The sequence below is a fragment of the Anoplolepis gracilipes genome, chromosome 2 (genome assembly GCF_047496725.1).
Source record: "Anoplolepis gracilipes chromosome 2, ASM4749672v1, whole genome shotgun sequence".
NCBI classification, from domain to species: domain Eukaryota; kingdom Metazoa; phylum Arthropoda; class Insecta; order Hymenoptera; family Formicidae; genus Anoplolepis; species Anoplolepis gracilipes.
In genome coordinates, this window is record NC_132971.1 from 3,410,119 (window position 1) to 3,437,780 (window position 27,662).

At 39.2% G+C, this 27,662-nt stretch overlaps 2 protein-coding genes across 6 annotated transcripts in view; both read left to right on the plus strand.

Annotated features, from left to right (window-relative positions):
- LOC140663146 (CUGBP Elav-like family member 3) overlaps positions 1–26,405 on the plus strand; it is a 353,573-nt gene extending 327,168 nt beyond the window's left edge. Inside the window, exon 5 of the mRNA XM_072887113.1 lies at positions 4,794–26,405. Within this exon, the coding sequence (XP_072743214.1) occupies positions 4,794–4,797 (4 nt within the window). The 3' untranslated portion in view covers positions 4,798–26,405. The remainder of the gene's footprint in view (positions 1–4,793) is intronic.
- LOC140663143 (CUGBP Elav-like family member 4) overlaps positions 1–27,662 on the plus strand; it is a 322,403-nt gene that overhangs the window by 71,681 nt on the left and 223,060 nt on the right. The gene's annotated exons all lie outside the window — the stretch shown is intronic.

The following is a 27,662-nucleotide window of genomic DNA, read 5'->3' on the forward strand; positions in this document are numbered from 1 at the left end:
AAGCCGGTAATCGCGCCCGAGCTTAAGGATATAATATTGCACGACTACCTAACGAAATTATGTCGCCGGTAACGTTAACGAATAAGCGAGCGGGGCGTTGTAAAGGGATGCATTCGCAGCGCGTTTCGACGTTTCCAAGTACGTCCGGAATTTCGAAGTAAATAGCGAGACGAGGACTACGCGTCGTTAGACTAATTGACTGACTCTGTCCGTCAATGGGGACACGTGGGGATCTGCGCCAAGCATGGATCAATTCTGGATACACGATACCCGTGGTAATAGAGAGAGTTTAGAGAAACAGGATGGGGTTACGTTTATCTTCTCGAATTTCTTTCTGGCTCGCTTTACAAAGTTTACTTTCACGTAGAAAATGTTTATCGAAAAACTTCTATATTTAAAACTTTTTATTTATTCATTAGAGAAAGGATGAAAGTAAGCGCAAGTTATTTGCAAAAAATGACATTTCTCCAATTACATATTTATATAATATACGTTCCGTATCTAATGTTTACATAAAAATACAATATCCGATCTTGCAATGTCTGTAACTAATTGGATATTAATGTACAGTATATATATATATATATATATATATATATATATATATATATATATATATATATATACATATTTATATATTCATATAACACAATAATATTCAGAGTAATATAAAAAGGAATAAGCCGATTCATCCATAATAAATCCATCTAATCGATTTTGTCATTGCTTATATTCCATACGATTGAATATATATGAAATCAATTTTTTTATTGAAACTGCTTAAAAAAGCCGATCATTAAACGAGGTCATAATAAAGAGCAAAACGATAAATAGATTACTCGAATATCTAGGTCATCTATCATAATTCTTGTGCAAATGGAAAATTTACCGTCGCCTTCTGGAATACATTTGCATAGCGTAGAATTCGTTTGTTCAATATCTGTTTTGAATATATTAATAACGAATTTCATGGGGAGACGAGAATCTCTCTCGTGCATATTCACGTATCCATTAAGTTCTTTGAATACGAGTGCTATAGTTTCTAGTATAAAACTATGTTCTTTCCTTGACAAATTAATGCATTTTGAATTTTTGTAGTATCTGAGAAAGTATCATAGTGATATATATAATTATAAATTTAATATTTCAATGAGCCATAAAAAAGTATTTAATTAGAAAAATTTAATTATCTAATTATATAACTATTCTTTCTTTATTTAAAAAATTCTTACGTTATGTAAAAATTAATTCTCATATAGAAAAAGATATTAGTTTATTTTCATAAAACAAACATATAATTTGAACTTTGACGATTGCATAATCATAATTACATGATCATGATGATATTAATTATTATATAATAATCATCTATAAACAAGTATAAAAATACAATAAATGTTTTGAAATATTTATTATATATTTACTATTTAATAAATTAACTTATGTTTTTACGTCTATTTAAAATCTAATAATTAAAAGTGACCATTTCCACATCACAGGATAAAAACTTTTACATGCAAAATTTTAATCTTGTTTTTTCGAATTCGCTATATTAAATACTCTCAATGGCAAGTTTACGTAGGTGCACACCTACTTTATAATAATTACGATATATCTAAAATTTATTTTCTTTTCAAATAAAACCATGTTATTTTTAAAAATATCTGATTCTGGATAACCGCACTTGTCCTTTTTGTGCTCGGTACAGCGTACACTCACAGGGAATGTATAGTCACAGTAAGCTTCAGGTAGAGAGGAATTGGGTTTCAAAGAGAAACCTTTTCCCGTATTCACTATATGTATACATTTTTTGATCGAAAGGTATATTTATTACCAAAGTAAATGCCGCGCTACGCCATTTTCAACAAATAAATTTTTTTCACGCAGATATCACGCACAAAGTAACAAAGAAAGACGATACCATCGGTTCGTGAAACTCACAGAGATATTGTAATCCACACGTACGGAATATACACGGTTGTCACGCTATATAAAAGCTGCCCGAACCTTTTTGCAATATTATACAACCTTTAACATTAATTCTATTATAACGGAGTATTCGTGAAAAAATTATTTCTTTCTCTTGCATGAGGTTTCTTTTCCAATATAATTGTACATCACAACGCAATTAATTATCTTTCTAGAAATATCGCGCATTGCGATCCGATCCAGTTCTTAATAAAGATATTTGTCGATAACGCTTCGGTAAATTTATTAAATGAGGTCTAACCTGCGGGAGAGAGAGAGAGAGAGAGAGAGAGTTTTCGTATAAGTTTTCAGCGAGCGTGTGACATTAGCTTCGAGGGCGGACCGAAGAATGTGGAATGAGGTTGGAAAGTGGGGTACGTGAAGAAGGAACGACGCGCCGCGCGCGATATACGATATATATCTTTGGACGAGGCTACGTGACCGGAATCCAGAGGAGGTTAAAGTTGGATTTGTAACGTATTTTTCGCCGATGTGGAAATACCTATCGACTTGGCGCGTCGCGTGCAACGGCGTCCCGTAATTTCCGTCTTGCGTCCTCCCTCGATTGACGCGAGGAAAGGAAAGATTTACGTTGAAAGGACCCCTCGGTGGCGGGACGTAAACACGTTCGGTCCTTTACGCATGGTGAGGGGGTTTTGTCGCGTAAAACGGTTTTTAAAACGTATGTGTAAGTCGCATAATTGGCATTTTTTCTCCGGCTATTATTTTACATTTCTCCAATGTATCTTTGACGTTCGACGAGGCGCGCATATTGACATGAGTTTTGTACTGACATATATATATATATATATATATATATATATATATATATATAAGGCTCATTCCGATTTATATTCTTCCCGAAATTATGCGTCGTATCCATGCAGTATGCGCGCGCACCGACACAGTATCCTTCAAACTATCGGCGAATTTTCAATTTCCTCGGTTTCCTCGACTCCAGTCGCCAGCAACTCTTTTTTGATCGAGCACATAAAACTCCCCCGTCCGGCGTTTCAGCTCTCCCGGCGCGTTTGTCCCACCGCGGCGTTATACCTTCGAAAGTTTATCCAGCGGTGCATTCTCCCAGCGGTGTTGCATTTGTCGAGATGCAACGCGATTCCGAGCAAGATAAATGAAACTCGCTGTCGTTGTTTCTTTAGCACGGGAGAGAAAGAGAATGAGAAATATAAAATGCGCGTTTGCGCTGAAATATGTTTGGTGGTGTTACGCTGACACGTACATGCATATACATAAAGAACCTTTATATAAATTATAAATCGTTAAAGTAAACATGTTTGATATATATCGACATTATTCAATTTAATATTTCGTTGAACGCTCTTTAATAAAATCTATCTGTTATGATATCTTCATCTATAAACAATATCTAAAGTAGTTCAAAATTAATATTCAACACATGTTATTATATTTTTATAATTGCATATATAAATAAGTTAATCAAAATAATGTAATAAATAACACATAAAGTATGCGATTGATAAAGATAATTTTTTGTGTTATTTATACCTATGAAAAAATTGAAGAAGCAAGCGATAACTCCGAGATGCTAGTTTATACAAAGAGTATCCTAGGCAAATATAATGCATTACGCGAATGCGTTATGACAGTGAACACAGGAAGCGTGTACGATGCGGTGCCGGAGAGAATGGAGTAGACGCCATAGATACTAGAACCAGGCTGAATTATACTCCGTTATGGTTGTGCCTTTATAGATACTGCTTACCGGAGAGCTTGCAACATTGTACTCCCCGATACTCAATATATCCGACACGCACACTACATGCACCCTCTAATCGGATAGAGCTTTAATCGATAGGAGATCTATACTTTGTAGTACATACGTTCCCATCGATATATATCGACGCGATATATTTTTTTAGAACGCGCTATATTTGCGGAAGCTTGTAAATGCACGAAGTTTCCGACGAGAAACGATTTACACTTAAAGTAGAACTGATTCAGTTTATACGCTTAGAATCGCGAGTCTGCCTCATCGTCCGCGAATCATATCCGTTACTCCTCCTACCTATGTTATACAAGATTCTTTTTATTATCGAACTCGGTTCGATACCGCATCGCTCATAAACAGCACAGAGGAAGACACCGAGCGAACGTGTTTACGCCTTTATTGCTAATATCGTTGCTCACGCTCGATTGTTCCTCGCAGTTTTATCAGTTTGAAAAGGTATTGCCGAGAAAGAGAGAGAGAAAGAGAAAAAGAGAAAAACTTTCTATCATACACATTAATATTTCACGGTTCCTCTTTACGGCCTACGCTCTTTCCACTCAAAGGCCAGATAAAAGATATGAATCTTGATCATTTTAGTGCTCATCAAAACTTATAAAGCTTCCCGTCAGTCCAAATGCGTTTGGCAACTGTTGTTTGTGTATGTATGTACGTCAATACCTTTTCTTATAAATGTACTTAAAGTGTTTAAAAGATAATGAAAATACAAAAAAATGAAGCACTTTTATTATTCTGCTACATATATTCTTTTAGATTTTAAACTTTTAGATTTAACAGCTTTATAAAAAATAAAATGCGCGGAAAGAATATAGAAAATATTGAGCACATAATTATATAAATTGAAAAAAATCATATTTTTATATAATAATAAATTTATTTAATACAATAATTTGATCAGATTGTTTTCTAAATATTTTTTGTATAGTTACTCAATATGGTAATGGCTAGCAATGACATATTGCTTAATGCACATTCCTCTTAAGTCTTTGCACCATTATTACATAAATAAATTAATGTCATTCAATAAACTAACGTCATGTTTCTCTTTATGTTGCAGGTAAGTGTTAATACACATTCGCGCGTCTCCAAGTGTTCAACCTCCGATATGTAAGTTATCAAAGTTAGTTTGTAGTCACCATCTCTCATTCTGTAACAAGAGGTAATAATCAGGCGACGCGAAGGGTAAAGGGGGAGGGCAAATGCAATTCACTTTGTAATAAAAATGGAAATTAACACGAACTACGTGGACGGAAAACAAGGCTAACCTCCTCCGCCAGTAGCTCAGAGGGTAACGCGAAAGCTTGAATAAACAAACTCACCCCCATTACGCTGGTTGCCACCCTCTTTGCCGTCTCCATCAGTCTCAAGGCACGGGCCAAAGGACGTTGTTATGATTGCTAATGGAAAACTATCCAATTCAAAGAACAAAGTGAAGTAACGAGTTACTTTACCACCGCACGAATACACCGACGGGGCTGTGAAACTTTTGGGCGGGGCGGATGGGGAGAAAATAGCATGGTTTGTTAACATTAGCAATGAGAATGGCAAAAGATCGTGGACGAATGAAAGCGGCTTTATTTGCAGCGAATAAACGCGTCCTCATCACAATATTGAAAAGGGTGAAATTCTTATGAAACGAATATTGCGAACAAATAGGAAATCAAAAATTTTTTTCTGTACTTTTTGCTTTAATCATTTTTTCGCTCGTTAAAACACTAATTTAATGTCATTCGCATTCTTATATTATTTATATTTATATTTCACTTTGAGATATTCATAGCAATTTCTCTAATATCGCTTGCTAACGAATCGCTATAAATGTATGCAGAATATTCACAATATTGTTTGTCCGAAATTTTCTTTGATACACGAATTAAATAAATTGCAGAAAATGAATTTACTTATTCAAAAATTGGACGTTGTTAAATAAACGTAGCGAGATATTTTCGCTGAAAATTAACTGTGATATTTCTATATCTTATAAATCTGTCGTCTCGCGCTCAAGTCAGGAGCAAAGAATTACGATCCGTATATACATTGTAATGCATATAAATCTAGAACAGAACGCTCCCAGCATTCGAGATCGCGTGTAACGCGCGCCCCTCCGTGCCAAGTACCGTTTGATCTCTCTGAATTTCTCTGGCTCCAGCGAAATTATCCGACAATTAGCAAGACCTTGCCCGTATTCGAATACCTACATCCGCCCACTCCGCCTCCTCTTCGGCCCCCCGCGGGAGGCCGCGGACTTTTTAAGCTTAAGAGTCCCGGCAAGATTTAAATTTCAAAATTTCAATCTGGCTTGCAAATCTGTCCGCCTCCTTCCGCCCGCGCGAGCGAACGACCGCGCTTCCGTCTTCTCCTAGACGTAGCCAGATTGCGCGGGTCCGACATCAAAAGTCTTTTACGTCGCGCGTGCTCTTTTTTCCCTTCTTTCTCTCTTGCTCTCCATCTTTCTCTCGCCCTTTTCCTCCTCCGACCTCGCTCATCTGCTTCTCTTGACGCTCTTGCGTAAAGTCGTCGAATTGAAAATTTCATCGTTGAATGGAAACACGCGTGCACCACTGGTAAACATCCTCTAGCTTTTTTATTGCATAAAAAATGAGAATTAGTAGTAATTTTATCACAAAATTGTGTTAAAAAGCATAAAAAACACACAACCTTTTATTAAAATATTAAAAAAAGAACCAAAAATATAAGAATGATATACATGTACGTCATGTATGTACATATGTATACATTATATCGGTTATATGTATATTAATATCGGTTGACTTATCAAAACTTTAGTACCTTAACATCTTTAGCATTATCAGTAAAAATATTTTGATTGCATAAAAATTAACTACAAATTTTAAAATTGACATGAAGAATTGTTGAAAAATATATACAATTGATGAATCATACAATATGGCAATTATAGTTATGAAAAATTTAATATTTCTATAGTGTACACGACAATTAATTATATTTCACATGTATATTTGTATATTGTATTTAAAGATACACAAAATTTTGAAAAATATGATTGCCGTTTTCGAAATAAATTTGACCTTCTAAATAAAAATCACTTTTTATGTGATGTGATTTTGTCAGAATAATTACTTTACGAGATATTAAGGTACAGTGAGACACTCGCGTACCTGCGTTGGAAGTGGAGCTTGTCAACCGGAGGGCAACGTCGCGTCGCGTCGCGTCGCGTCGGCGGCGACGCGCGGTCAGGGGCGACGCGATGGCGAACACGCCGGCGAAACTTTTAATTTTTCCTCGAAAAACTTTAGCTGCTCGTTACGTCGTCCCGAGTGCATCGCGCGGCTGGCGACAAGGCGGGGGCGAAATTAAAATTCATGCGGCGACGCGTTTTTTCTCGGCCGCGTGTCTCGCGGGATGTACGAGACGTCCTGCGGGGCGAAACGCGCGCGATGAAGGACATCGTCGTACGTTGCCGCGCGAGTACCAGGGAAAGAAAGTGGAACGGGGCTAAGGAAGTTCGTGAAGAAGCGTAGGGAATTTATCCAAATTTGCAAATCAGATTTATTCTTTGCTGGCGCGTGTGCGCACGCGCTCTTTCGTCAATTAGCGTATTAAATCGTCTTTGCTTTAAGTTGTGTATGATTACGTCCCGACTTAAATTATGGTCATTTGGATCATTAGTTTGAATTTCTTTTGAAAGAAGCGACGTATTTTCTTTCATAATTTGAATAAATATTTTATCCGTATATTTGGTATAGATAGAATTATTCAGCGAATAATTCGGTCAAGATAATTACACGAGTTCTCGTGAAGTTCGGTGAATTTTTCGACGCGCCAGAATAGCGCGTCGCTCCGCGCGATTCCAATAAACGGGCTGAAATTCGCGTTACGATCGCCGGTAATCGGAGTTTCGATTTTACAGCCCAGTGGGCGCCGTCAGATATTAATACCACTCGAACCCTTTGTTCCGGCCGATTTTATAGCGAGCGTGCTTGCGCGCTATTCGAAACGGGTCGTTCATATAATTTTTCAGAATGCCAGTACAGACCAGCACTCCGTGACAATCGCGCGATCAACATGCGAGCTGACGGGTCCTGATAAAACTTCATTCACAGATCAACACCGAATTATGATCCGCGAATCAGCGCAGCGATTTAAAACGCCCACGCCAACCGCGCCGCAAAGTTTCGTTCCGCGAGCGAATCCCCGAGGAAATTACATCTTACAAGCTCAGCAGTACGTGCAAGTTACAACGTTTCAATAGGGCTCGCATGCCCAAACTTTCACGTCTCGCGCGCATTCCAGCTTTCACCGGGATAGTTCCTTGTATCGCGATATATCCGGCTCCATGGCGAAATCTCGTGACAATTACGTTAATGGAGCCGCCACGACAAACTCTGCGAATGATTACCGTGGCAGGAGAAACGAGATTGTTCGCGTTTGAAGACAGAAGCGGGAAATTGCAGTGTCGTGTTTTCTGCTTTAAACTAAAATCGTTGTGAACTCGTTCGCGAATAGGACGAATCAGTCGATTGCGAGATCACGATTTTATATCCCTTTACCGGTGCTATCCTTTTCTGTATCCTGACACATCCTTTCGTCTTCTTTATCCCGCATCATCTTGCAGAAGTTTTGGAAACTGGTGCGTCTGCTTCGGAAAGTTTTAACGAGATCGATTTTACGCCGGGACGAACGACGAAGGTACCGGCGAACGAAGGGATTGTCCTGGGAATGCTGGACGACGTTTTGTTGACAGTGAGCCATGTATTGTTCCTTGAGTTCTATCCCCTCTCTATTCTTTTGCCGAATGTGAAGTACTCGAAGCGGCTGTTACGCTTCTTGAAACTTCAATGCTAGGCCGCATTGTAGTTTGGTTTGGCGAGCATTCCATTTTCGATTTTCTTACGCAATTTCAACTTTTCAGTATTTATTATTATTTTATCGTACTGGTAGCGTATTCGAAACACAATATTCGATTAAATTCAGTCAGAGGGATGCAAGTAAAAAACTCTTATTGTTAGTGTATTTTCTTTACAAATTAAATTTTTTTTCATCGAAAATAAAACTTTATATCTAGTAAATTTATGTAATATATATAAATGTCGATGTAGCGTGTTCTATTAATAAATGTGCAAATTTGTTACATGTGGACAATTTTTATAAATAACATCGATATACCACGACATGCGCAGGTTCTAATATATATAAATTTATGCAAATGTAGATGATATATGTATGTACTCAAAATTGTAAAATTTTTTTTTTGTGAATCTTATCTAAAATTTTCTAATAACTGCAATTTCCAATTTATTACGATTCAAAATTACTACAATTATGTAAATATCGGTGGCAGTCCATATTTCATATCACAGCGTTTCATGCTCGTTTATTTCGTAATATGAATCAGCGAATAGCATCGTCACTAACGTAATGAGGGCATGGCGAAGAGGACAGAATATGCACAGGTCCATATCGGCTGCATATTAATATCGTGTACCTGAAAATTATAGATTCCGCATATCTCTCTGCAATCACTGGAAAGTAACACATAGCTAATTCTTTGCTTTTGTGAAAACTGACAACCAGCTAAATCTAGCATATTTGTATTATCTCACGTATTTGTATTATGACACCATAGCAACAGTAGTAAATTCATTGTTTGATAACAGAAATGTAATATACGATGACCCATAATATTTATCGCATACAGAACTGAATACAGAATACATTACAGAATACGTTATTGATCCGTAGTCCAAAACACGCTCCAAAAATTTTAATTTTAATATTTTTGAACAAATATGACGCCAACCATTAGTTGGCACTAAAGTGCCAAAAGTACTAAAACGGAACGTGTTCCTCGTAATTATTACAGGACACGTAAAAAAATTATTATATTTGTAATACGATGTTATTTTATGAAAATACTAGCATGTTAAAATATATACTTTCCGTTATCATTAATGCGAGTGTAACACTCGCGAGCGGTGTTACATGCAGTTTCGCAAAAACGCGGAAAGTAATCTGGCTTAAGTTTCCATTTGCAGCAACATAAAATTCGCGACTATGCTAAAGAGGTTTACCAGATGGATTATTTGTGCGAAATAAATTTTGCGCACGGAGTTTGGTGCACACAGAATCAGCACTTTCGTTAGCCGCGAAAGATGGCTTTTGAAAGGACTGTTCAAGGTATTAAGGCTCAAGCACGAAATTGAAAACGTACGTTTCGCGGAGGAGACCGGGGATGATGTAGAAAGGGGCGAAGCGAGGGGTGAGAGGGCAACGTGCAAACGGACGGCCAAACCAATTCCACACCCCAACTCAGCGTCAGTCACTGTTTCCAATCCCATTAGCGACATGGTGATTCGTGAATGGGCGCGAAAATGCGAGGCTTTTAATCAACGAGACTCATTATCATCAAGCGTTACGCGATTTTCACCGCGTCGCTCTTGCGAGTTAATGAACAGAATCGATCTGAATGATACTCGCGTATGGCAGTTTGCGTCGTAAGATTAGCAACGAACCAGCAGGCAATCTGCATTTCTCATATACATATATATATACGAGAAACCAGCGAAAACGGACGTTACTAATGTGTGTCTATTAATCGAGGCGGGCAGTTAGAAGCTTTTATGTAAGAACTTTCCAGGTGCCGTTTAATTTAATGGCACTTAGAGACTTTGCACATAAAGCTTTTCATTTATAACACCTTGCACAGTACGGCGAGTCTTAGACATGGTTTTAACACCAAGTTATACATATCACCTGATGGTCCGAAAATGTTATTCGCGTATCTTGCACGCATCTACCGGAGATTATTCGTAATCTATTTGATAATAGCGCAGATGCTTCTTCCGCAACGTAAACGATTTGGAATCTGCATTCTGTTTACTCATCCCACGACGATCCTCGATTCGCTTTTATACCTCTCCGAAGAAACCTTCATACCCGGCAATTGCCCGAACGATTCGCATTACTCCCACGGGCATCATGGTCGGCAAAATACATCGTTTTGCGGACACTGCATTCCCGTCTGGGCATTTCGATACGCGCCACGAGCACGAATTCGTCCAGACAGCAAAAAAACATTTGGTTCACTTCGAAGGGGAGAGGAAAAGACGAAGAAGACTAGACAATAATAAAAGAAAGCGAGCAGATGGCGGACGTTGGCGCCGCGCTAAAGTGACGTTATTGTGATACAAATTGAGATATAGAGTGCCAGAGGTGGTTCGGGAGACGGTGACGAAGAAGGTTGAAGGATCAGCCGAAGCTGTTAGTCTTGATTATCGCGGACAGTCGTCCTGGAACCCTCGCGATGTCGACGCGAATCCGGAGAGAGAAGACGCATGGTGTCCTTCCCACCGTGTAGTCACGGTGTCCTCCGTGCTCATTGGGGGGCTATTAATTTGTACAAATGCCATCCTTTATTAGACACGAGCTCATTAGCTCCGACGAATGACATGTAACACACCATTATATACATACGTGCCTGGCATCCTATAGCAGTCTAGTAATGTGTAAATATGTAATTTTTTTTTGAAAATATATAATTATTTTCTTCTTATTATACATATACATATGCTTATTTATAAAAGAAAAATATTGTTGAATGATTAATTTTGCAAATATTTTTCATTTTTCTGTTGAAAAAATCTCTATCGATTACACTTGGAAGTCTTTAAACTTTGTCGCGTAAATTATATAATTAAATATGCACATTACGTAAAGTAATAAATATTACTTACAAAAAATAGAAGAAATTGCAACTTTTTTAATTCTGTTTACTATCATCGATCAAAGTAGGTGCACGCAATAGCTCAAACGGCTCATATATATATATACGCATATGTAATGTATATATGTGTGGGTATGTATATACCTATATATTGCGATCAAAGTGGGCGCGTTTTATCGAGGTGCTTGAATCGAATATACCGTAAAGCTGCAGGGCTACTCGGCAGTTTAGCGACGCCGACATAGTACCATCCTCATCACTCTCCGCGACCATCTTGCCTGGCACTTCGGCAAGAGCTTTATTGAAGTCCAGTCAATCTCTGTCGCCCGTAGTTTCCGATCTGAAGCGCACCGTCCGGCCTTTGAACCGGTACACCGATAGAGGAAGCGAGGGTGGACGATCGGCTTTATATATAAACTTGAGAGACAAATGGCGCGAGGTCGTTCTATGGCGGTAAAGGCGCAAGTGCTAGGACCAGGTGTAGCACCGAGTATATACTGCCGATGAATGGGCCGTCGGTAATTAAAATGTCTCCCTTAGGAAACTACACGCCGTAGTTGGCTATAGCCAACTTTCTTCTGGTATATTTATTTATTTACCAGTGTGACACATCGGTCCTTGCGAAACGAAATCTGTCATTGATATGTGAGAGACGGTTTAATTACTACGGAACGTTATAATTTTTCATTATTAATAAAAGCGGATTACAATGTAAATATCGCAGAATTTATATTACAGTTTAACGAACGCTATGATAATTTTTAATAATACAATACGCTGTTAAATGTGAAAAATTAAAATTCTTTTATCATATGAGGCAATGCATATGCACACGCATTTTAATATTTCAAACTTTATATATATTTTTTTACGAAATTTTTGGTTTTTAAAATTGATGTATCTCTCTCTTGAAAAAAATAAATATTATCCAATATTAATAAACAAGATACTTGCGTTCGATCAAATTGCAGCACAGATTTATTTTTGTACAACAGAAATATACAATCCGTGTAGCTTTTACCGCGAAATCTTTGGCAAATCTTTGACACTTTCAGCCTCCCCGTCGTATTCCGATGGGCGGTAGTGTTCGCTTACTCCGGCACTTTTTCGCTCTCGTTCCACTGCTTTCTTTCTCGTTAGTAGTTTCGTCAGACGGAGAAAGCCGCGGGCCATGCGATTCCGAACGACATCGGCGCGCGCAACGCTACCTAAAAGTGCCAAAAACTTTCGACGAGGAGAAGTTTCTCTTAAAGTCACACGAATCGCGTATTATCTCCTTTTCTTTTTTTTTACTTTTTATTTTTTCTTTCAGTTTGCTAACACATAGTGCCGATGACACGCGAGATTGGGCGGAGTAATTTCGGTCGAGTGGTTCAACGTACGCGAAAGGGGCTTTCCGTCCTTAAAACTGCGAAAGATAAGTTGCGAGCTGACAGTATAAACGCGCGCGCGCGAAAGAATTTTGTCGACCTTCGTCATTCCTCGCTGGCGGTAGTAACATAGAAGGCCAGCAAGGAAAAGAGGATCTTTAGTCTCCGGGGATTATGGACCTTCGTCGATAGTCCTGGACCGAGTTGGATGACGGGAGAGAAGACCGGGATCAAAAGCAAGGTATATCCTCGACGGAAGAACTCCGGGGAAATCGATCGTTCGAGTTTCGATAGTTAATTAAACTTGGAGTTATTAAATCCGCAAGAAGTGTATGATCGGTGATGTTTGTGCCTCCCTTCTGTGGATGTACACATACGTCCATCACGAAATTATTTTCTATTTACCGTGCCACTACCAACTATACACGCCGCACGTACAATCACTTTTATCAAATATTGACGAATGCAACGTAAATAGTAAACATATAATTACGAGTTGGATCAGCCGTAAAGCAGGATGCGGTAATCGAGAGATATGTATGCGAAAGAGAGAGAGAGAGAGAGAAATATAATATTTAATAATGAATATTACCGGCAGATAATTAAATATGGAATTAGCATTAGCTTTTAAAGATAATACTTTCTCATTACGTAAATCTCTTTTTTTGCATTTATCGTCGAACAACGTCTCTGTATCAGAAGATTGTAAAAAAAAAAAAAAAAAAAAAAAAAGAGAGAAAACATAAGCTGGCGAGACGATTTTATTTGTAGCCAGGTTGCGGCGCTTTATACACCAGGTCCTATCGCGAAAGATTCATCGAGACAATCTGCGCACCTGCGTACTTTGAAGCTCCTCTTCCAGACTCGCGTTTGACGTAGGAGGATTTACGATCTTGCGCCCCGGGCCAGATTAGGCAGGCGCATAGCGCAACGGCGGATTTTCCAGGTGCGATTCGACGTGGGAGTTTTTAAAGAAGGCGCTTTTAAAATGTCCCCTCCCCCGTATTCCTCTCTGCCATGTCTCGTGCTGCTCATCTTTCCCGTTCGCAGCGAGCAGTAAAGCCTTGTCGGTGTGGGCGACGCAAAGGAGTGGTACCAAACGCGATGGCAAAAGTTATAGTTTTATCTGGTTCAACGGTGAGCATGCGATGCCATAGAAAAAGGTGGTGACGGCAAAAGAAGGAGAAGTATAAAAACGAAAGGGCCATGAAGTTTGCGGGATGTAGGAGCTAAAAAGGAAGAAAGAGAGAAGAAGGAGAGGGAAAGAGGAAGGTATTTTTGCCCTTTATGATTGTAGGGAATCTCTCGCGTATTTTACATCGCCTCGTAAACTTCTCTCTTTGCGCTGCTCGCGGTCCTTAATAATAGATTTCCACGTGCACCACCACAAAGATACGGACGACGATAGCGCGGCGGCGGGGAGCGATGGGGAAGAGGGAATACACGTGACGCGCGAGGGTTGTTCTTCTTACGTGCTTATATCGATGGTTGCGGTTCAGCTGCCGTAACTCCGGTGGCGATTGCTGTCGAGACTGCGCTTCTTCGCGAACGATAGTAACATCGAAAATTTATTTAACACCTGCCGTATAACGCAACACTGGCTGTATACCGAACGAGAGCCGGGAGTGGCGGCCGTTATAGCACGGTATCGATGACGCAACCGCGACGTTACGGAGTGAAAGAAAGGCGGAACGAGAAAGGCCTTTCTTGAAGCTTACGACGATATAGCACTAACATAGTGCTGTACATCGGTAAAACACGCGATCGTAAACGTGCGCAAAGAGCTTCTCTCGTCTGCCTTCACGTGTGCACGCGCTCGCGCGTGCACTCGCGAACGCACACAAGGTCGGATAAACCGTTGAGTCAAGCTGTTTGACTTGCACATTTCTAGCGTCGCTCTCGCCACCACCTACGGACGTCGCCAGGGGATATAAACGGGCGCCTTAGAGTTCCCTTGAAATTGGACTGCGGAAAATGAATGCGCACGTGCCCTCTCTTTCTCTCTCTCCCTCTCTCTCTCTCTCTCGTCTCTCTTTGCTCCCCTATTCGCTTATCTTTTTCTCATAGCTTTCTAAAGTTGGCTTGACTTTAACTTTTGACAGTAAAACGTCTCTCGTCATACATATTTAAGACTTTTGCATATTACCTGCCGTGTGATAAGACCAAACTGACCGATACAATGACATACTGGAGCAAAAAATAGTAACGGCCTTCACTGTAACGATATTGACTACCACGAATTTGCATATGTATAATATCAAATTACACGAGGTCACATGACATATGTTTCAAGTTTTACAGTAGTAGTGTCGTTGTCTCGATTTAACGAAATGAGCTATTGTGGAAGACTACATGAGAGCGACTATATTAATTTACAATAATTAATATATTATAAAATATTATAATAAAAACACATTAATGTAATATATTATTAATATATATTAAGTAATATATTATTAATATATTTTGAGAGAGAGATTTTGTCATAAAAAGTAAATTTCCATACTCATTGTCAGATTGACAAAAATATGAACGATACATTGTTTCACATTCTTAGAGACAAATATATTTAATATGACAAAACTTCTTGTATAACTGCTGTTCAAAGTTAGAATTTTATAAGCGACATTTCTTATTGCACTTTATTTGGATAAATACATAGAAAGAGACATTTATTCGCGATCGATAGCACTCTACTGGCGTAAAACAATGCAGCACGATGCTATCGATAAATCCCTTTATTTCGTCGAGCGACGCGAGAATTCCGGAACAATGCACGCCGAAAATCTCGAGCACAGTCACGAAAATCTCCTTCCGAAGTGGACGGAATGGACCGTTGAGAACGGCGGCGTGGTGCTGGACGGTAGAAAAGTAATGGGACAGGGAAGTGCCATTGTACGCGCATAAATACAATTCCGGGATTAAAAAAGTGGAGCGAACCCCCACTTCCCCCTTTCTTCCCCCCCGAGGACAGGGCGCGATCTCTCTTTTCCGTGACGCGCTCGTGGCGCAACCGCAACGCTCGTAAAGAAGATCCGACTGGTGTGCTACTGTTGCGGATGCTGAGCCGCCGGAGCGTAAAGAGAAACCACTGCCACTGTTAGTCGCCCCGGGTTCGCCTACGCCCGGTAAACCCTTCCGTTACATCCGTCGCTGCTTTTTTTTCGACCGCCGTTACGTTTTGCATTTATTTTCCGTTTTCCTGCGTGTATGTATGTACTCTCGCGAACTTGGCCGACATCACCTGTAATGTCGATGTCGAGCAGCTTTTCGTGCTTTTGCGAGACAATGCCGAATAGATTAAGAGATGAATGGATCAAAAAATCAATTTGAAAGTAAAGCAACAAATTGCCAATAAAAAGTACTAAAGTTTTGCTATGTTTTATTTGAATTTACTCAAAAGTAATTGTTAGTTTTTTGCATATTCTATACGAAACACTAAGAACAATATAAATCCAAAAATCTGTTTGTATATAAAATTTAATTATGCATTAATGTTTTACTATAAAAGAAGGTATTCTAAATTTCTCTATATCACTAATGCTAATGAGCAATTATTATCCATCAACATTCTTTCAAAATTCATTTTGCAATATTTTTTACTCGACGCGATATGTCACGCTCGTAATATCACGAGCAAAACCGAGGCTTGTAAATAGCCGGGGCCGTAAAAGTGTCGACTTGGCTCGAAGTAATAAAATCGAGCATAGTTACAATACCTGTTCACAGCGACCACGATTTTTACGATCGATCGACGACTCGGCTCGGTAGATGGATTAGTAAATGACGTTAGGCAATAATGGTAATGGAAGGCGGCAACGTTTAACTGTAGGCTATCGGTGGACGAAGCGGAAGTTATCCAGCCCATCGCTCGCGGAATAGACAGAAGAGAGAAAGAGAGAGGGAGAGGGAGAGGGAGGAAAGAAGAGAGAGAGAGAGAGAGAGAGAGAGGAAGAGGCTATAGGCCGGAGTATGGTAATTGCGTCTCATGCCGGATCAATCGTAGAGCTTCGGAATAGATTGGCAAAAGTCCTCGGATGTCTGAGTGTGCGGACGATCACGACCGATCGATCAGAATCGCCGAGTCGAAGGAGACAAAGCGTGTTGCTAGTGTTAAAGTGTCGGACGTCTGGTAATACCAATTCACTGTCGGTTTTAGGTACTTTCCAGTGTGCGACGTGGCAGATATTGAAAGAGGAAGCACGTAGTATCCCGCGAAATTGGACAGTATTGACAAGTATCCTGAAGGGATAGCAAGTGTACTACACGTATACTTTTACAGTTTACTGAGGAAACTTGCTTTTTCCTGAATGTATATAAAACGTTTTTTAAAAATTTAGCATTTATATAATTACCTTATAAAAATGTATATAATATTCTATAAAATTAAATTTACTTTTAAAAAAAGCAAAATAAGCAACTTTTTAATTTTTAAAGTAGTAGACGCTATAAAAATTTCATCTTAAGATTTATAAATATTTATTTCAACATTTGTAGAAAAAGCGACTGTTTCAGAAATTATAAACGTCGACTAGCTTTGACTATAAATTCATTTACATTAATATTTTCTTTTAATGCATTTATGATATGAAAATAATGATGTGAGAATAACGCGTTTTTATAATAATACCGAAAATAGTTTGCGAACGTAATACATATTCGATCGTTCGTTATCACTATCAGCCATAATCCCTGTTCTTATCGGTAGCATTAATCTGACAATATTGATTCGAGTATGCAATCGGGCCTTCCGGCTGCCCATTTCGACCTATTGCCAAGTGCTCCGGAGCACATTATGTTCTCGAGTTATTGAAAAGACTTGCGAATCGGTGAGGGAAAGAGAAAATAAGGGAAAGAGAAGGAAGACGAAAGGGAGAAAGCTAGACGCGGTGTTAGCGCAAGATGGAAAAGGTCGTCGCTTGTGAAGAAAAAAAAGAAAAGAGAAAGAGACCAGTGGACGAACGGTGGCTATCGTATACTCGAAGAACGAGGACTCGGGCGGCTACAAACACTCTCGTGCGTTTCTCCTCTTGGGGAAAAGCTCCCGGCTACGACTCATTCCCGTGGTCCGTAAAGAGGCTAAGGGAGCAACGGGGCTACGCGGGGACGAACGCGAGTCAGGAACGTATAAAATGAAGACCAGGTCTGAAATGATAAAACTGAGGATATTTCTAGCTTACGCCGGTATAAAAGGAGAGGTCTTCGCGAGATGGAATGTTCCCTGTCTGGATGGCAGAGAGGTTAGATCGAGTCTCTTTCATATATGGACAATATCACCGAAATACGGTCAGTTTTAAGAACCATCGCGCTCTCCTTCGGAGATTCTTCTCTGTCGCTGTAATGCTTTCTACACCGCGCTCTTATATATTGTACAATCTCTCTCTCTCTCTCTCTCTTTCTCGTTTGCCTCTCCACCGCTCGGGACAGCCATCGACGGCTCTTTTGCACGCCCGTTGAACTTTCCGAATTTTATTCCTCGCAAGGGGACGAAGAAAGCGGCAGACCGGGCAGAGCCACTCGCCTTTAATAAAGTTACATGCATTCGTTCCACCTCTATGAATACGTAAACGGCCGGGCGCTTATACTCCGATAGAAATATCCTCTTTAAAAGCGATTCCTTTCAGGATCGCATTTGCAGCGCGCACGGACGCCAAGTGGAAACGCGACGTGGGCATGTCTTAAATCCTAGGATGTACCCGGGAACTACGGAAAGGAGATGGAGAATTATGAATAAGACGCGGCGTTTTTATCTCGAAACGAGGTACGATAAAAGTATCCGGTACGCAGATATATCGTGTCGGAATTACCTTCGAGTATGAGAGAAGGCATATCTTTTGATTCAGTCGCGACGATCCGTACCGTTTCCTGTCGTCCGAGCACAGTCGTGCGACTGGAAAAGGAACGATTTCGTAATTCCTGAAGGTCTGTTCATTTCCATCGACAGGGAATGAAAAATTAACATTACTCGATAGGTACATACATACTTGCGCTATTGTTAAAAAGCAAATTGCAATTTTGGACTTTATAAAAAAAAAAAAAAAACAGACGAATCTCGCTGTCCCGTGCATTAATACGATTGAGATTACTTATTGTTAGATACATGAAAGAAAGAGAGAGAGAGAGAGAGAGAGAGAGAGAGGGAGAGAGAGAGAGAGAGAGAGAGAGAGAGAGAGAGAGAGAGAGAGAGAGAGAGAGAGAGAGAGAGAGAGAGAGAGAGAGAGAGAGAGAGAGTGGGAAGGAACGGAGAGGATCGTCTTTCGAGCTCTCTAGCTCTGTTAATTTAAATTGACTATCGTTCTTGAAATAATGACGGTGTCTTTGTCGCCTTTGCGCTGAGCTTCCATTCCCTTGTCCTCAACCTTCCAGTCCGTTGCTTATTTTCGTCCCTCTCGCTCGTCCACTCCGATTCTCGCATTCTTCTGCTTTGAACGAACGAGGAACGTAGAATTGTACTCCGTCTCCAAATTAACAATTACATTGTTTTAAAAAGCTGTTCGCCGACTTAAGGGCTCTTCCTTCTGCAGTCGTTTCGTCGAATAGCGAGAGCGGGTGGCCAAAGACAGAAGCGAAAGCGGCGCCAACATCGCGACGCTCGGGGAAAGGGACATCCCGTTAAAAAACTCTTTCAATTATTTGCCGCACTAACGCACCCAGCGAACTTTTAGTTTTTAATCTGGTAGCCACGACGTGGCTACCGGGAAAATGAAAAAGGGGAAGGCTAGATGGGGCTGCGTGTCTCTGCTCGAGCCTCTGCGAAGCGAACAGTGTCCGGGGGTCAAAGAAAATTCCTGGACCTTAAATTGCTTTCGAGACTTTGTACTCTCTCTCGCCCTCTCTCTCTCTCTCTCCCACCCTCTCTCTTTCTCTCTTTTTCTCCAGCCGGCGATGGAAATTCTGATATCTGCATCAAAATGTAGCGAAGCCTCAAAATCTATTCGCGTATTTTTTAAGCTCTACCGTACTTTCATGTCATATCTATTTGATATTGCTACGTATCTCGCGTTATGTTCACTATCCGTTTCTTAATAGAGATATGATTGGTGGAAATGTATTAAGGAAGTCGAATAGGTCGAAACACACCCTCGTACGAATGAGTTGTTTTTGCCGGGCAATCTCCGCAAATGGTTTGCGCACGCAGCTGTTGGCAGACATTATCGTTTGGAGTCCCTTCACGATTTCGCGCAAATCAAATGGCGGCGGCTCTGGCGCGGGCGTTCGGCTTTTTCTTTGATGCCCTTTCGAGCTTTCACCATGCTGGAGAGAAGGCAGTCGAGTGAGAGCCTGCAGCCATCCCTTGGCAGAGGTTACCCAGGCGATCGGTGACGTAAGGGGCGTTCAGAGCGAAGCTATGCGATGCCTCGACGCCTTGTACCTTCGGCCCACACAAAGGTCTCTCTCTCGCGTTATTGGCAGACCGCTTTACCGCGTCACCCTCCTCCGTCTTCCTCTCTACTTACATACACTCCGACACCGTTCTGGACGTGTTACGTCGAATATTCCACCGTATCGCCGGATCGCAAGATTTTCTTTCGCCCTCCTCTGGTAGACGAAGGAAAGATCCGTCACGTTGCTCGTGAAAGCCGATATCTTCTGTGTAACCTCTGCAAAGTCGGGGCTATTCCGACGTAGCTAGAATTTTGATGGCATACGGAAAAATCAATCGCCCTGTGTGACTTGAAATTTTGGAAAAATATTACCTCAAAGGAAGAGCTCTGGTAAATATATATATATATTCGTACGCAGAGTAATTTCGAAAGCGCGCGTTATCTCTCCCTCTGGATTCCTAGATAAATAACATTTTTGAATATATTTGAAATATGCTCCCTGCTCTTCCGAAGATACGGTACATTCCTATTGATTTCCACTAGATACTAGAGCATAGCTGGCTAACCTGGCGTTTCAGCGGCTTCTCTTCTGTTAAAATAATACTCGCCAAGCGGACTGCGAAAAATATCTTCAAAATAGCATGTGGTACGAGTGCCACGAACGAAATCCCTTTATTTACCCATGAACGCGAAAATCAACACGTGAGTAAAGTCGGAAACGCACTCGCTCGCACCAAAATACGTATGCGGGCAAAAACGTCTGGTCAGCTTGCCACAGAATCCTGGTGTATATATGGTCGTGCAAAGCACTGCAATTTGCGCGATTACGTTTTCGGTTTTCCTGTCGCGGGTCATACGAATTTCTGCCCACATCCGGTATGATGGAATATTACCGAGTAAAACGACTGAAACTCTCTCACATAAATCAGGTGGACCGAGGTGATTTATTTATTTGTTAAGAGGAATAGAACTGCCACTGTCGACGACTCGCATGAAGCGAGCTTGCACATATTGCATGTGTAAACCTGAAAATTGCTGTAGGAAGAACGCGCACTACAATATATATCGCGCAAAAGTGTACCGAATAAAATATTTAAAAAGAACACATGAGCACAATTGTTTTTTGCCAGTGCCGATGATATTAAATATGTAGAGCTTTTTTGCACTACTGTGTATAAATATAATATAAACGCTCGTTAAATGCATAATAAATATGGTAAACAATTTTTTATAGTAAACGATTTTGTTTTGTTGTATAAAACATAGAGAAAAAAGCTTAATTAACTTATATTATTATATATTTTTACTTGCTCGTAGAAAAGATTAAATTAAATTTTACGAATTGTGTAATTGAAAAGTATAAGTGCTTTAAATGAGTTTACATTACTTGAGAGATATGTGGGTACTCATTTACAGAGATTTAAACATAGCCTTGAATGCATTTAATTATTATTATTATATAAGGTGTTCGTATGCGTGCACGTATATATTTTCTAAAATTTGAAGGGTTTGGTCTTTGTACTTGGATAGGGTAAAAGAAATAGGAGGTCGTAAAAAAAGCCAGTGCGCCTAAAAGAATTAGCTAATTGACGAAACCTCTCAGAAAGAAAGGAGCCGCGAAAGGGAAGCTTTTTCAAGGAAGACAAAGAAGTAGAAAAACCAAACTTTCAGTTCTATTGTCCGCTTCGAACAATTTGATCCGTCCCCGTATAGGTTGACTTTGTGAAACCCAAGGCAGAGCTTCACAATTACTTACTTGAATTCCACGTGCATCGCAGATATCTGAGATATTTAAAACTTTCTTCTCTCGCTCTCATTTAATAAATATCTTCTTATATGACTATTGTAACAATTAAATTGTCTATTTGGCAACACGTATTTCGAGTTCGCCCATTGTTCGCACTTTGAACAATTTTGCGCACTTCACCCTTGACTTTTACAAACGATTACTCGCTATATTCTACATTCTCTAGCTTTCATAATCGCAAGCAATTAAATGTTCTCAACGTGACTAATGTGCGAAGTAAGGCGGTGCGTTATCTACATAGTAAATGACGCTCGCGTCAGATTTTCGATCCACATATAAGATTCGCGAAGTGAAATTGTGAGAGCTAATGCGTCTGTCTGAATAACATTGCCAGTCCTTTATGTCTTTAGATTCTTAGTTCGTATTTAAATTATTACCGAAAACTCTTTAAACTTTTTAAATCCTTCAAACAACCAGAAATTTGCAGATGTTATTTTTAAATACATGATTGCGTACAAACAGATACAATTAGTACAAAAATTACAAAAAAAATTAAAATAAATAATATAATAATATAATATATATTTTCTATTTATATTTTATTATACAGATATAAAACTGTATAACTTTCCTTGCTGAAAATTTTTTCAAAAGTTCTATCGTGTTATAGTAAAATATTACTTAAACAATTTATATTATATTATTATATTCTATTAAAATAACGCAATATAAAATCACTTGAGCGCTATTGACAACTTATCATTATCGAAACACATCTACAGCCATCAAATAGGATTTCCTTGTCAGTTATTATTATCGTTATTCCATATACCAGCGACGCAATGTAGGCGTTGTCGATTTACTGTTATGTCGTTGAATCAAATCCGTCATAACTCCCACATATAACGAGATACTTATCGTTAGGGATGCCTTCAAATTGCCACTCATTATCCTGCCGTTATCACGCTTGGTTGCGACATATAAATGACATACCTACATGTAGAATTATGTGCAAGAACATCTTAAATATATATTCTCCAATAATATCATCATATCACCTTTTAAAATTGATTATTATATACAATTAAATATTAATAATACGCAAAAAAAATATTAACTTATATACATTGTATATATATTGCATAGCAATGGTGACAAAGATATTAATTTGTAGTTAAAAAAGAAACGCACGATATTTTTGTTTTATTCTCATTTCGAAAACTTGAAAAAAATTGATTTAATAATTAAAATTTCGTCGAGAAAAGATCGATTCCCTTTTTTTAAATTATAACGTTAAAATGTAGATCAAAAATACTGAATGTTACGTATTCAATATACAAATATATATTTCTTGCAAGCGTACTTTCTTGGTGTATGGTCACTATGACCGGGATACGAACTGCCGGCGTATAGTTTGTGCAAGAGACACGCCTCTGAATGGCGTATAATTAAGTCACAACATCGACGCAGTCCCCCATGGCCCCTGGGAAAGGACGGGCAAGAACAAACATGGCTAAATGAACGCCGCAGTTTCTCTCGTTACTGCTCGGCCTACAAGCTTGCGGGCATCTTCTATCTTCGGCATCGTTATCAAGGACTTTGTGAATGCGCCCCGACTTTGTCCGTTTCTGAAAATGCATTGAGGTTGCGCGAATTTATCGATGGTCTCTTGCGTAACCATAATTTTATTTCGCTACGTGTTCGTCGGAATCTCAATGCCGGTATACGAATGTCGGTGATGAAATCACAACGCTCACTCGAACTTTGAGAATATACCATACATCTTCTTGTAATTCCGTAATGATTTTATCAACTTTTTTCTGATGATCAAGATAAAGATTGGTGTTTCCTGAAATTTTCAAAAAATTTTTTAGACGTACATATTTACTTAAAAGGCCTATACCCATAATTTAACTCACGGCAAAAATAAACAGTTGCATAATGAAAATATTTTCTTGTCATTTTCAAATGTAAATATGTGACTTAAAATCCTTTCTGTATTTTTTTCAAGCATTTAATAAAAACGATGTTTACAGCGCAAATATACCAATTATTTTAGTCAAGCAATTTACAGCAACAACAGCCACGCAAACGAGAGTACGAAATAAGATGAAACGACATGGTGTGGCGATGCATATGTCACGACGCATTTAGTTGCATGCAGCGACAAATCTTGATTGCGCCTTTTCACCGGTGCGGACTGGACATGTAGTAATAAGAACTGAACACGACTACGAATTACAAACTTGTACATGAGAGTGAGCTTCATCCTATATGTGTTCATTTTTTTTTTCGTTGATTTTCAAAGGGTCAATATAGTGTCCGCGCACGGAATATCGTAATTAAGAGCCGTTGGAAATAGTCCGTCGTCGATGGTAACCTGCTGACTTTTTTACACGAAGCGGAGAGAAATATTGGCTCCATCGCTACTATTGTTTGCGTCACACTTGGCGCGATTTCAATTGAATTAGCTGGAACGTGAAACGCTTGTGTACAGGCTACGTGTTTGCGAAAGCTTTCAGCACGATAACACCTAAATTTTTATTTCTTTATTAGTTTAAGTGGCATAAGACAAACAAGCCGAATATTTTATCGGAAACTATCTATCGGCCATGATACACATTTTTCTTTTTTTTTCTGATGACTGCGCAGGATAATAAAAGCGTTTCACGAATCGTTGGAGAACGGACCGTTCAATGATTGCGAATAGTACTTTGCGCAAACTCTTCGGCAAATTTCGCGAAGAAGGAGGCGTCTCTAGAGAAAAAGACGCGAGACAGATCGGTGAATGACTTTTCATTAAGGCTCGATTCATTCCTCATTTTTTTTTCTTTTCCTACTCTAGATGGTCACAGATAAATTACTGAATCTTTGGCACTTCTTTCTCGCCCTCGAGCTCTTCACGGACAATTTAGCTGCGCGACGCCTTTCGCTCCCGCTTTCGCGGAAACATGCCCCTCTCTTTCGTTTTCGCTCTCTTTTCCTTTCCTGTCCGATACAAACTTTTAAATAAGACGCTTCTGGGCGAATTGACTTCCTTCCTACGACGATGCCGTTTTGAGGGACTCGGTGCTTCGTCTGGACGTCCTATTTCGCCCCATCCCATTTCTTCTTCTTCTTTATTCCATTCTGTCTTTCAAGGAGACGTCGGCTATCGAGTACATGTCATCAACATTGTTATTGTGGTATCAATTTCCGCCTGCGTTTCCAATTACCCGAACTTTTCACTGGTGTAAAATTTAGTCTTACGTTTGCGCGGACCCCAATAAAATCTCGGAACGAAGTTGAAACGAAACGAATAACGGCGAGATTATAGGTGAAAATAGTGTTACATCCTAGTTTTTGCGAAATATTTTCAGAAATTGATAATAATAATATGTTTATGTTTCCTACGTCGGCTATTCTTCACGTAGCATTATTTGATCGCAAGCAGTTTTACACTTTACGTGCGATGCATTGTTCCTAGCTTCCAAATTTTGTGCATATTTAAGAATATAAGCTCGTAGAATTTAACACTTTTTTTACTGTGATTATTTTTTTCCGAATTATAAATATTTATTATTTTTTTCCGTTAGCATTTCCTTTAATTGCAGAGATATATCTATTCGCGAACTAGAAATGTATTTTACAATTATTTTTTTATGATGGATCAATATCTTTAAATAACAATTACAACAAAATCAATTTATATAGAGTGCTATGCTTTTGATTCGAGTAATTATGGTTCATGAAATATCCGCAATATTGCTTCGACAGTGTTCAAAGTAAAGTAGTAGTAGTCAGAATTTCTAGAGATAACATTAGTAAAAGTCAAAGTCGACTCACAGAGAATGTGACTTGAAAATTACTTGTCTTCCGCTAATTACAGTAGAGTGCCTCTCTGCCATCTTTGTGGTTTTAAAGCATGTGCGAACTTTACTCAAAGTACGAGAGGAGCGCATACAACGTATGTAGCATTTGTCGAACTTACTCGTTGAATGTGTACTCATGAAATTTCCATATAAATGACATAACGTATTTTACACGGGATACATACATACCGCGTTTTGCTTCCTTCAAACAACATTAAATGAAAATAATTAGTATTTTTTCGCGACATTGACATCTCGAAATATACAGTCGAGAAATACAGGAATATATGGATAGTTCAATTTCGCTATTTGGTTATCCGACAGCTTCGGAATTCGGGTCGAGCCTGTGGGACGGCTGAAATGGGATCGCGGTGGTTCGCTTTCAGGACACGGTAAGGGGACACGAAAGTTTGGACGATTTCATGAATCACAAATGAGGGACGAAATGATATTAAACTCGCGGACTTTCGCACGCATAACCGGAGAACGGAGCAACGTAAGGTGGTACGTCGCACGTCGGCAAAGTAAAAAGGGATGGGCGTCGCGATATCATCTCACGTAAAAGCACCCCGTTATAGTGTTATCAGCATTTACGGCAGCTGTTTGTCGCTAAATGTGCATTGAAACGAATGTGCCATTACCTTCACGCTAATTCAGCCTTATGTTCTTTGTTCTAGGTAAGTTCGGTAATCGTACCACGGGGAGTACTTTCGGAATCCCGACACTTTAGTGTCCTTAGCGTCATGGGGTGAGTTTTTATACGATGTATCGCCGACTCCTTTATACTCACATCCATGGAGATTTCTCTGTAAACACGCGAAAGCGGTAGATAAGGACTTACTCGCTCAAAACTTAATTTGGAAGAAACTTTTGGAATGGATAGTATTGAAATTTGAGTTTCGTCTTGTATCACTTTGCATAAAATCGCGAAACTAGGATGTTATTCCACAATTTCAGTAACTAGGTCAAAATTCAATATAGAGATCGTAAAGATGAATTTCTAGAATTCTCAGTTTCAGTAGAAACTTTACGAGGACGTTGTATTTACATATTATATCATTGTATATAAATCCTTGAATTAGTCTTCACTAATTATAATAAGTTTTATCTTTCATTTAAGTAAGAGAAATAACATCGAAAAATAATATCGTAAAATTTTGATGTTCTTCCTTTATACAAATAGTACAAGAATTCCAGATACGTTAAAGAGGCGGTGAAACAACTTTATATGGCTGTTAAAGATCTAAAATAGATAAAAGTATATCCTATGGTCTATAAAAGCCTACCACGCATGTGAATGCAAGCTATTTTCTTTTATGTTCCATATCAAGATATGCTAAAGTATATATATATATATATATATATATATATATACTTTAGCATATCTTGTTGTAGCAGTTTAAAGAAAAAGATACAATAAATTAATTTATTACTTAAATTATACTTAATAGCCGAAGCATCTCCGCAAAAATAATTCTCTATTTTTCTATCCTGGATTAAATGCTTGAGGCCTATCAAAAGCAACGAAAAAAAAGCAACCGGGTATTTTTATTGGCAGCAAAGTGTCATGTCCGTCTTCCGAGGAATAATTTGCAGGAGAGCCTAAACAAATACTTATCAATACTCCGTATTTTTGTATCGTAGACGATCAGTTCGTTCCAGCTTTTTGGCTTGGTTTACGTATACCTAGAGTTCGCGCGACTTCCGTTCTTCACAGTCACTTGCTTTTCGTGACTTTATCTTTAGACGCATGTGACCGACAATCGATGACCGCAGTCGATTGTTCGATGCTTCAACTTTGCTCGATAGCACAATGGATCCATTTAGCCTACGGTTGGCCGTCTACTCGAAATCGTCGTCCTTCTACGTCCCCGAACCGCAGAAATGTTTGCATTTACCAGAACTAGATTGTGTATGTACCCGGTGAA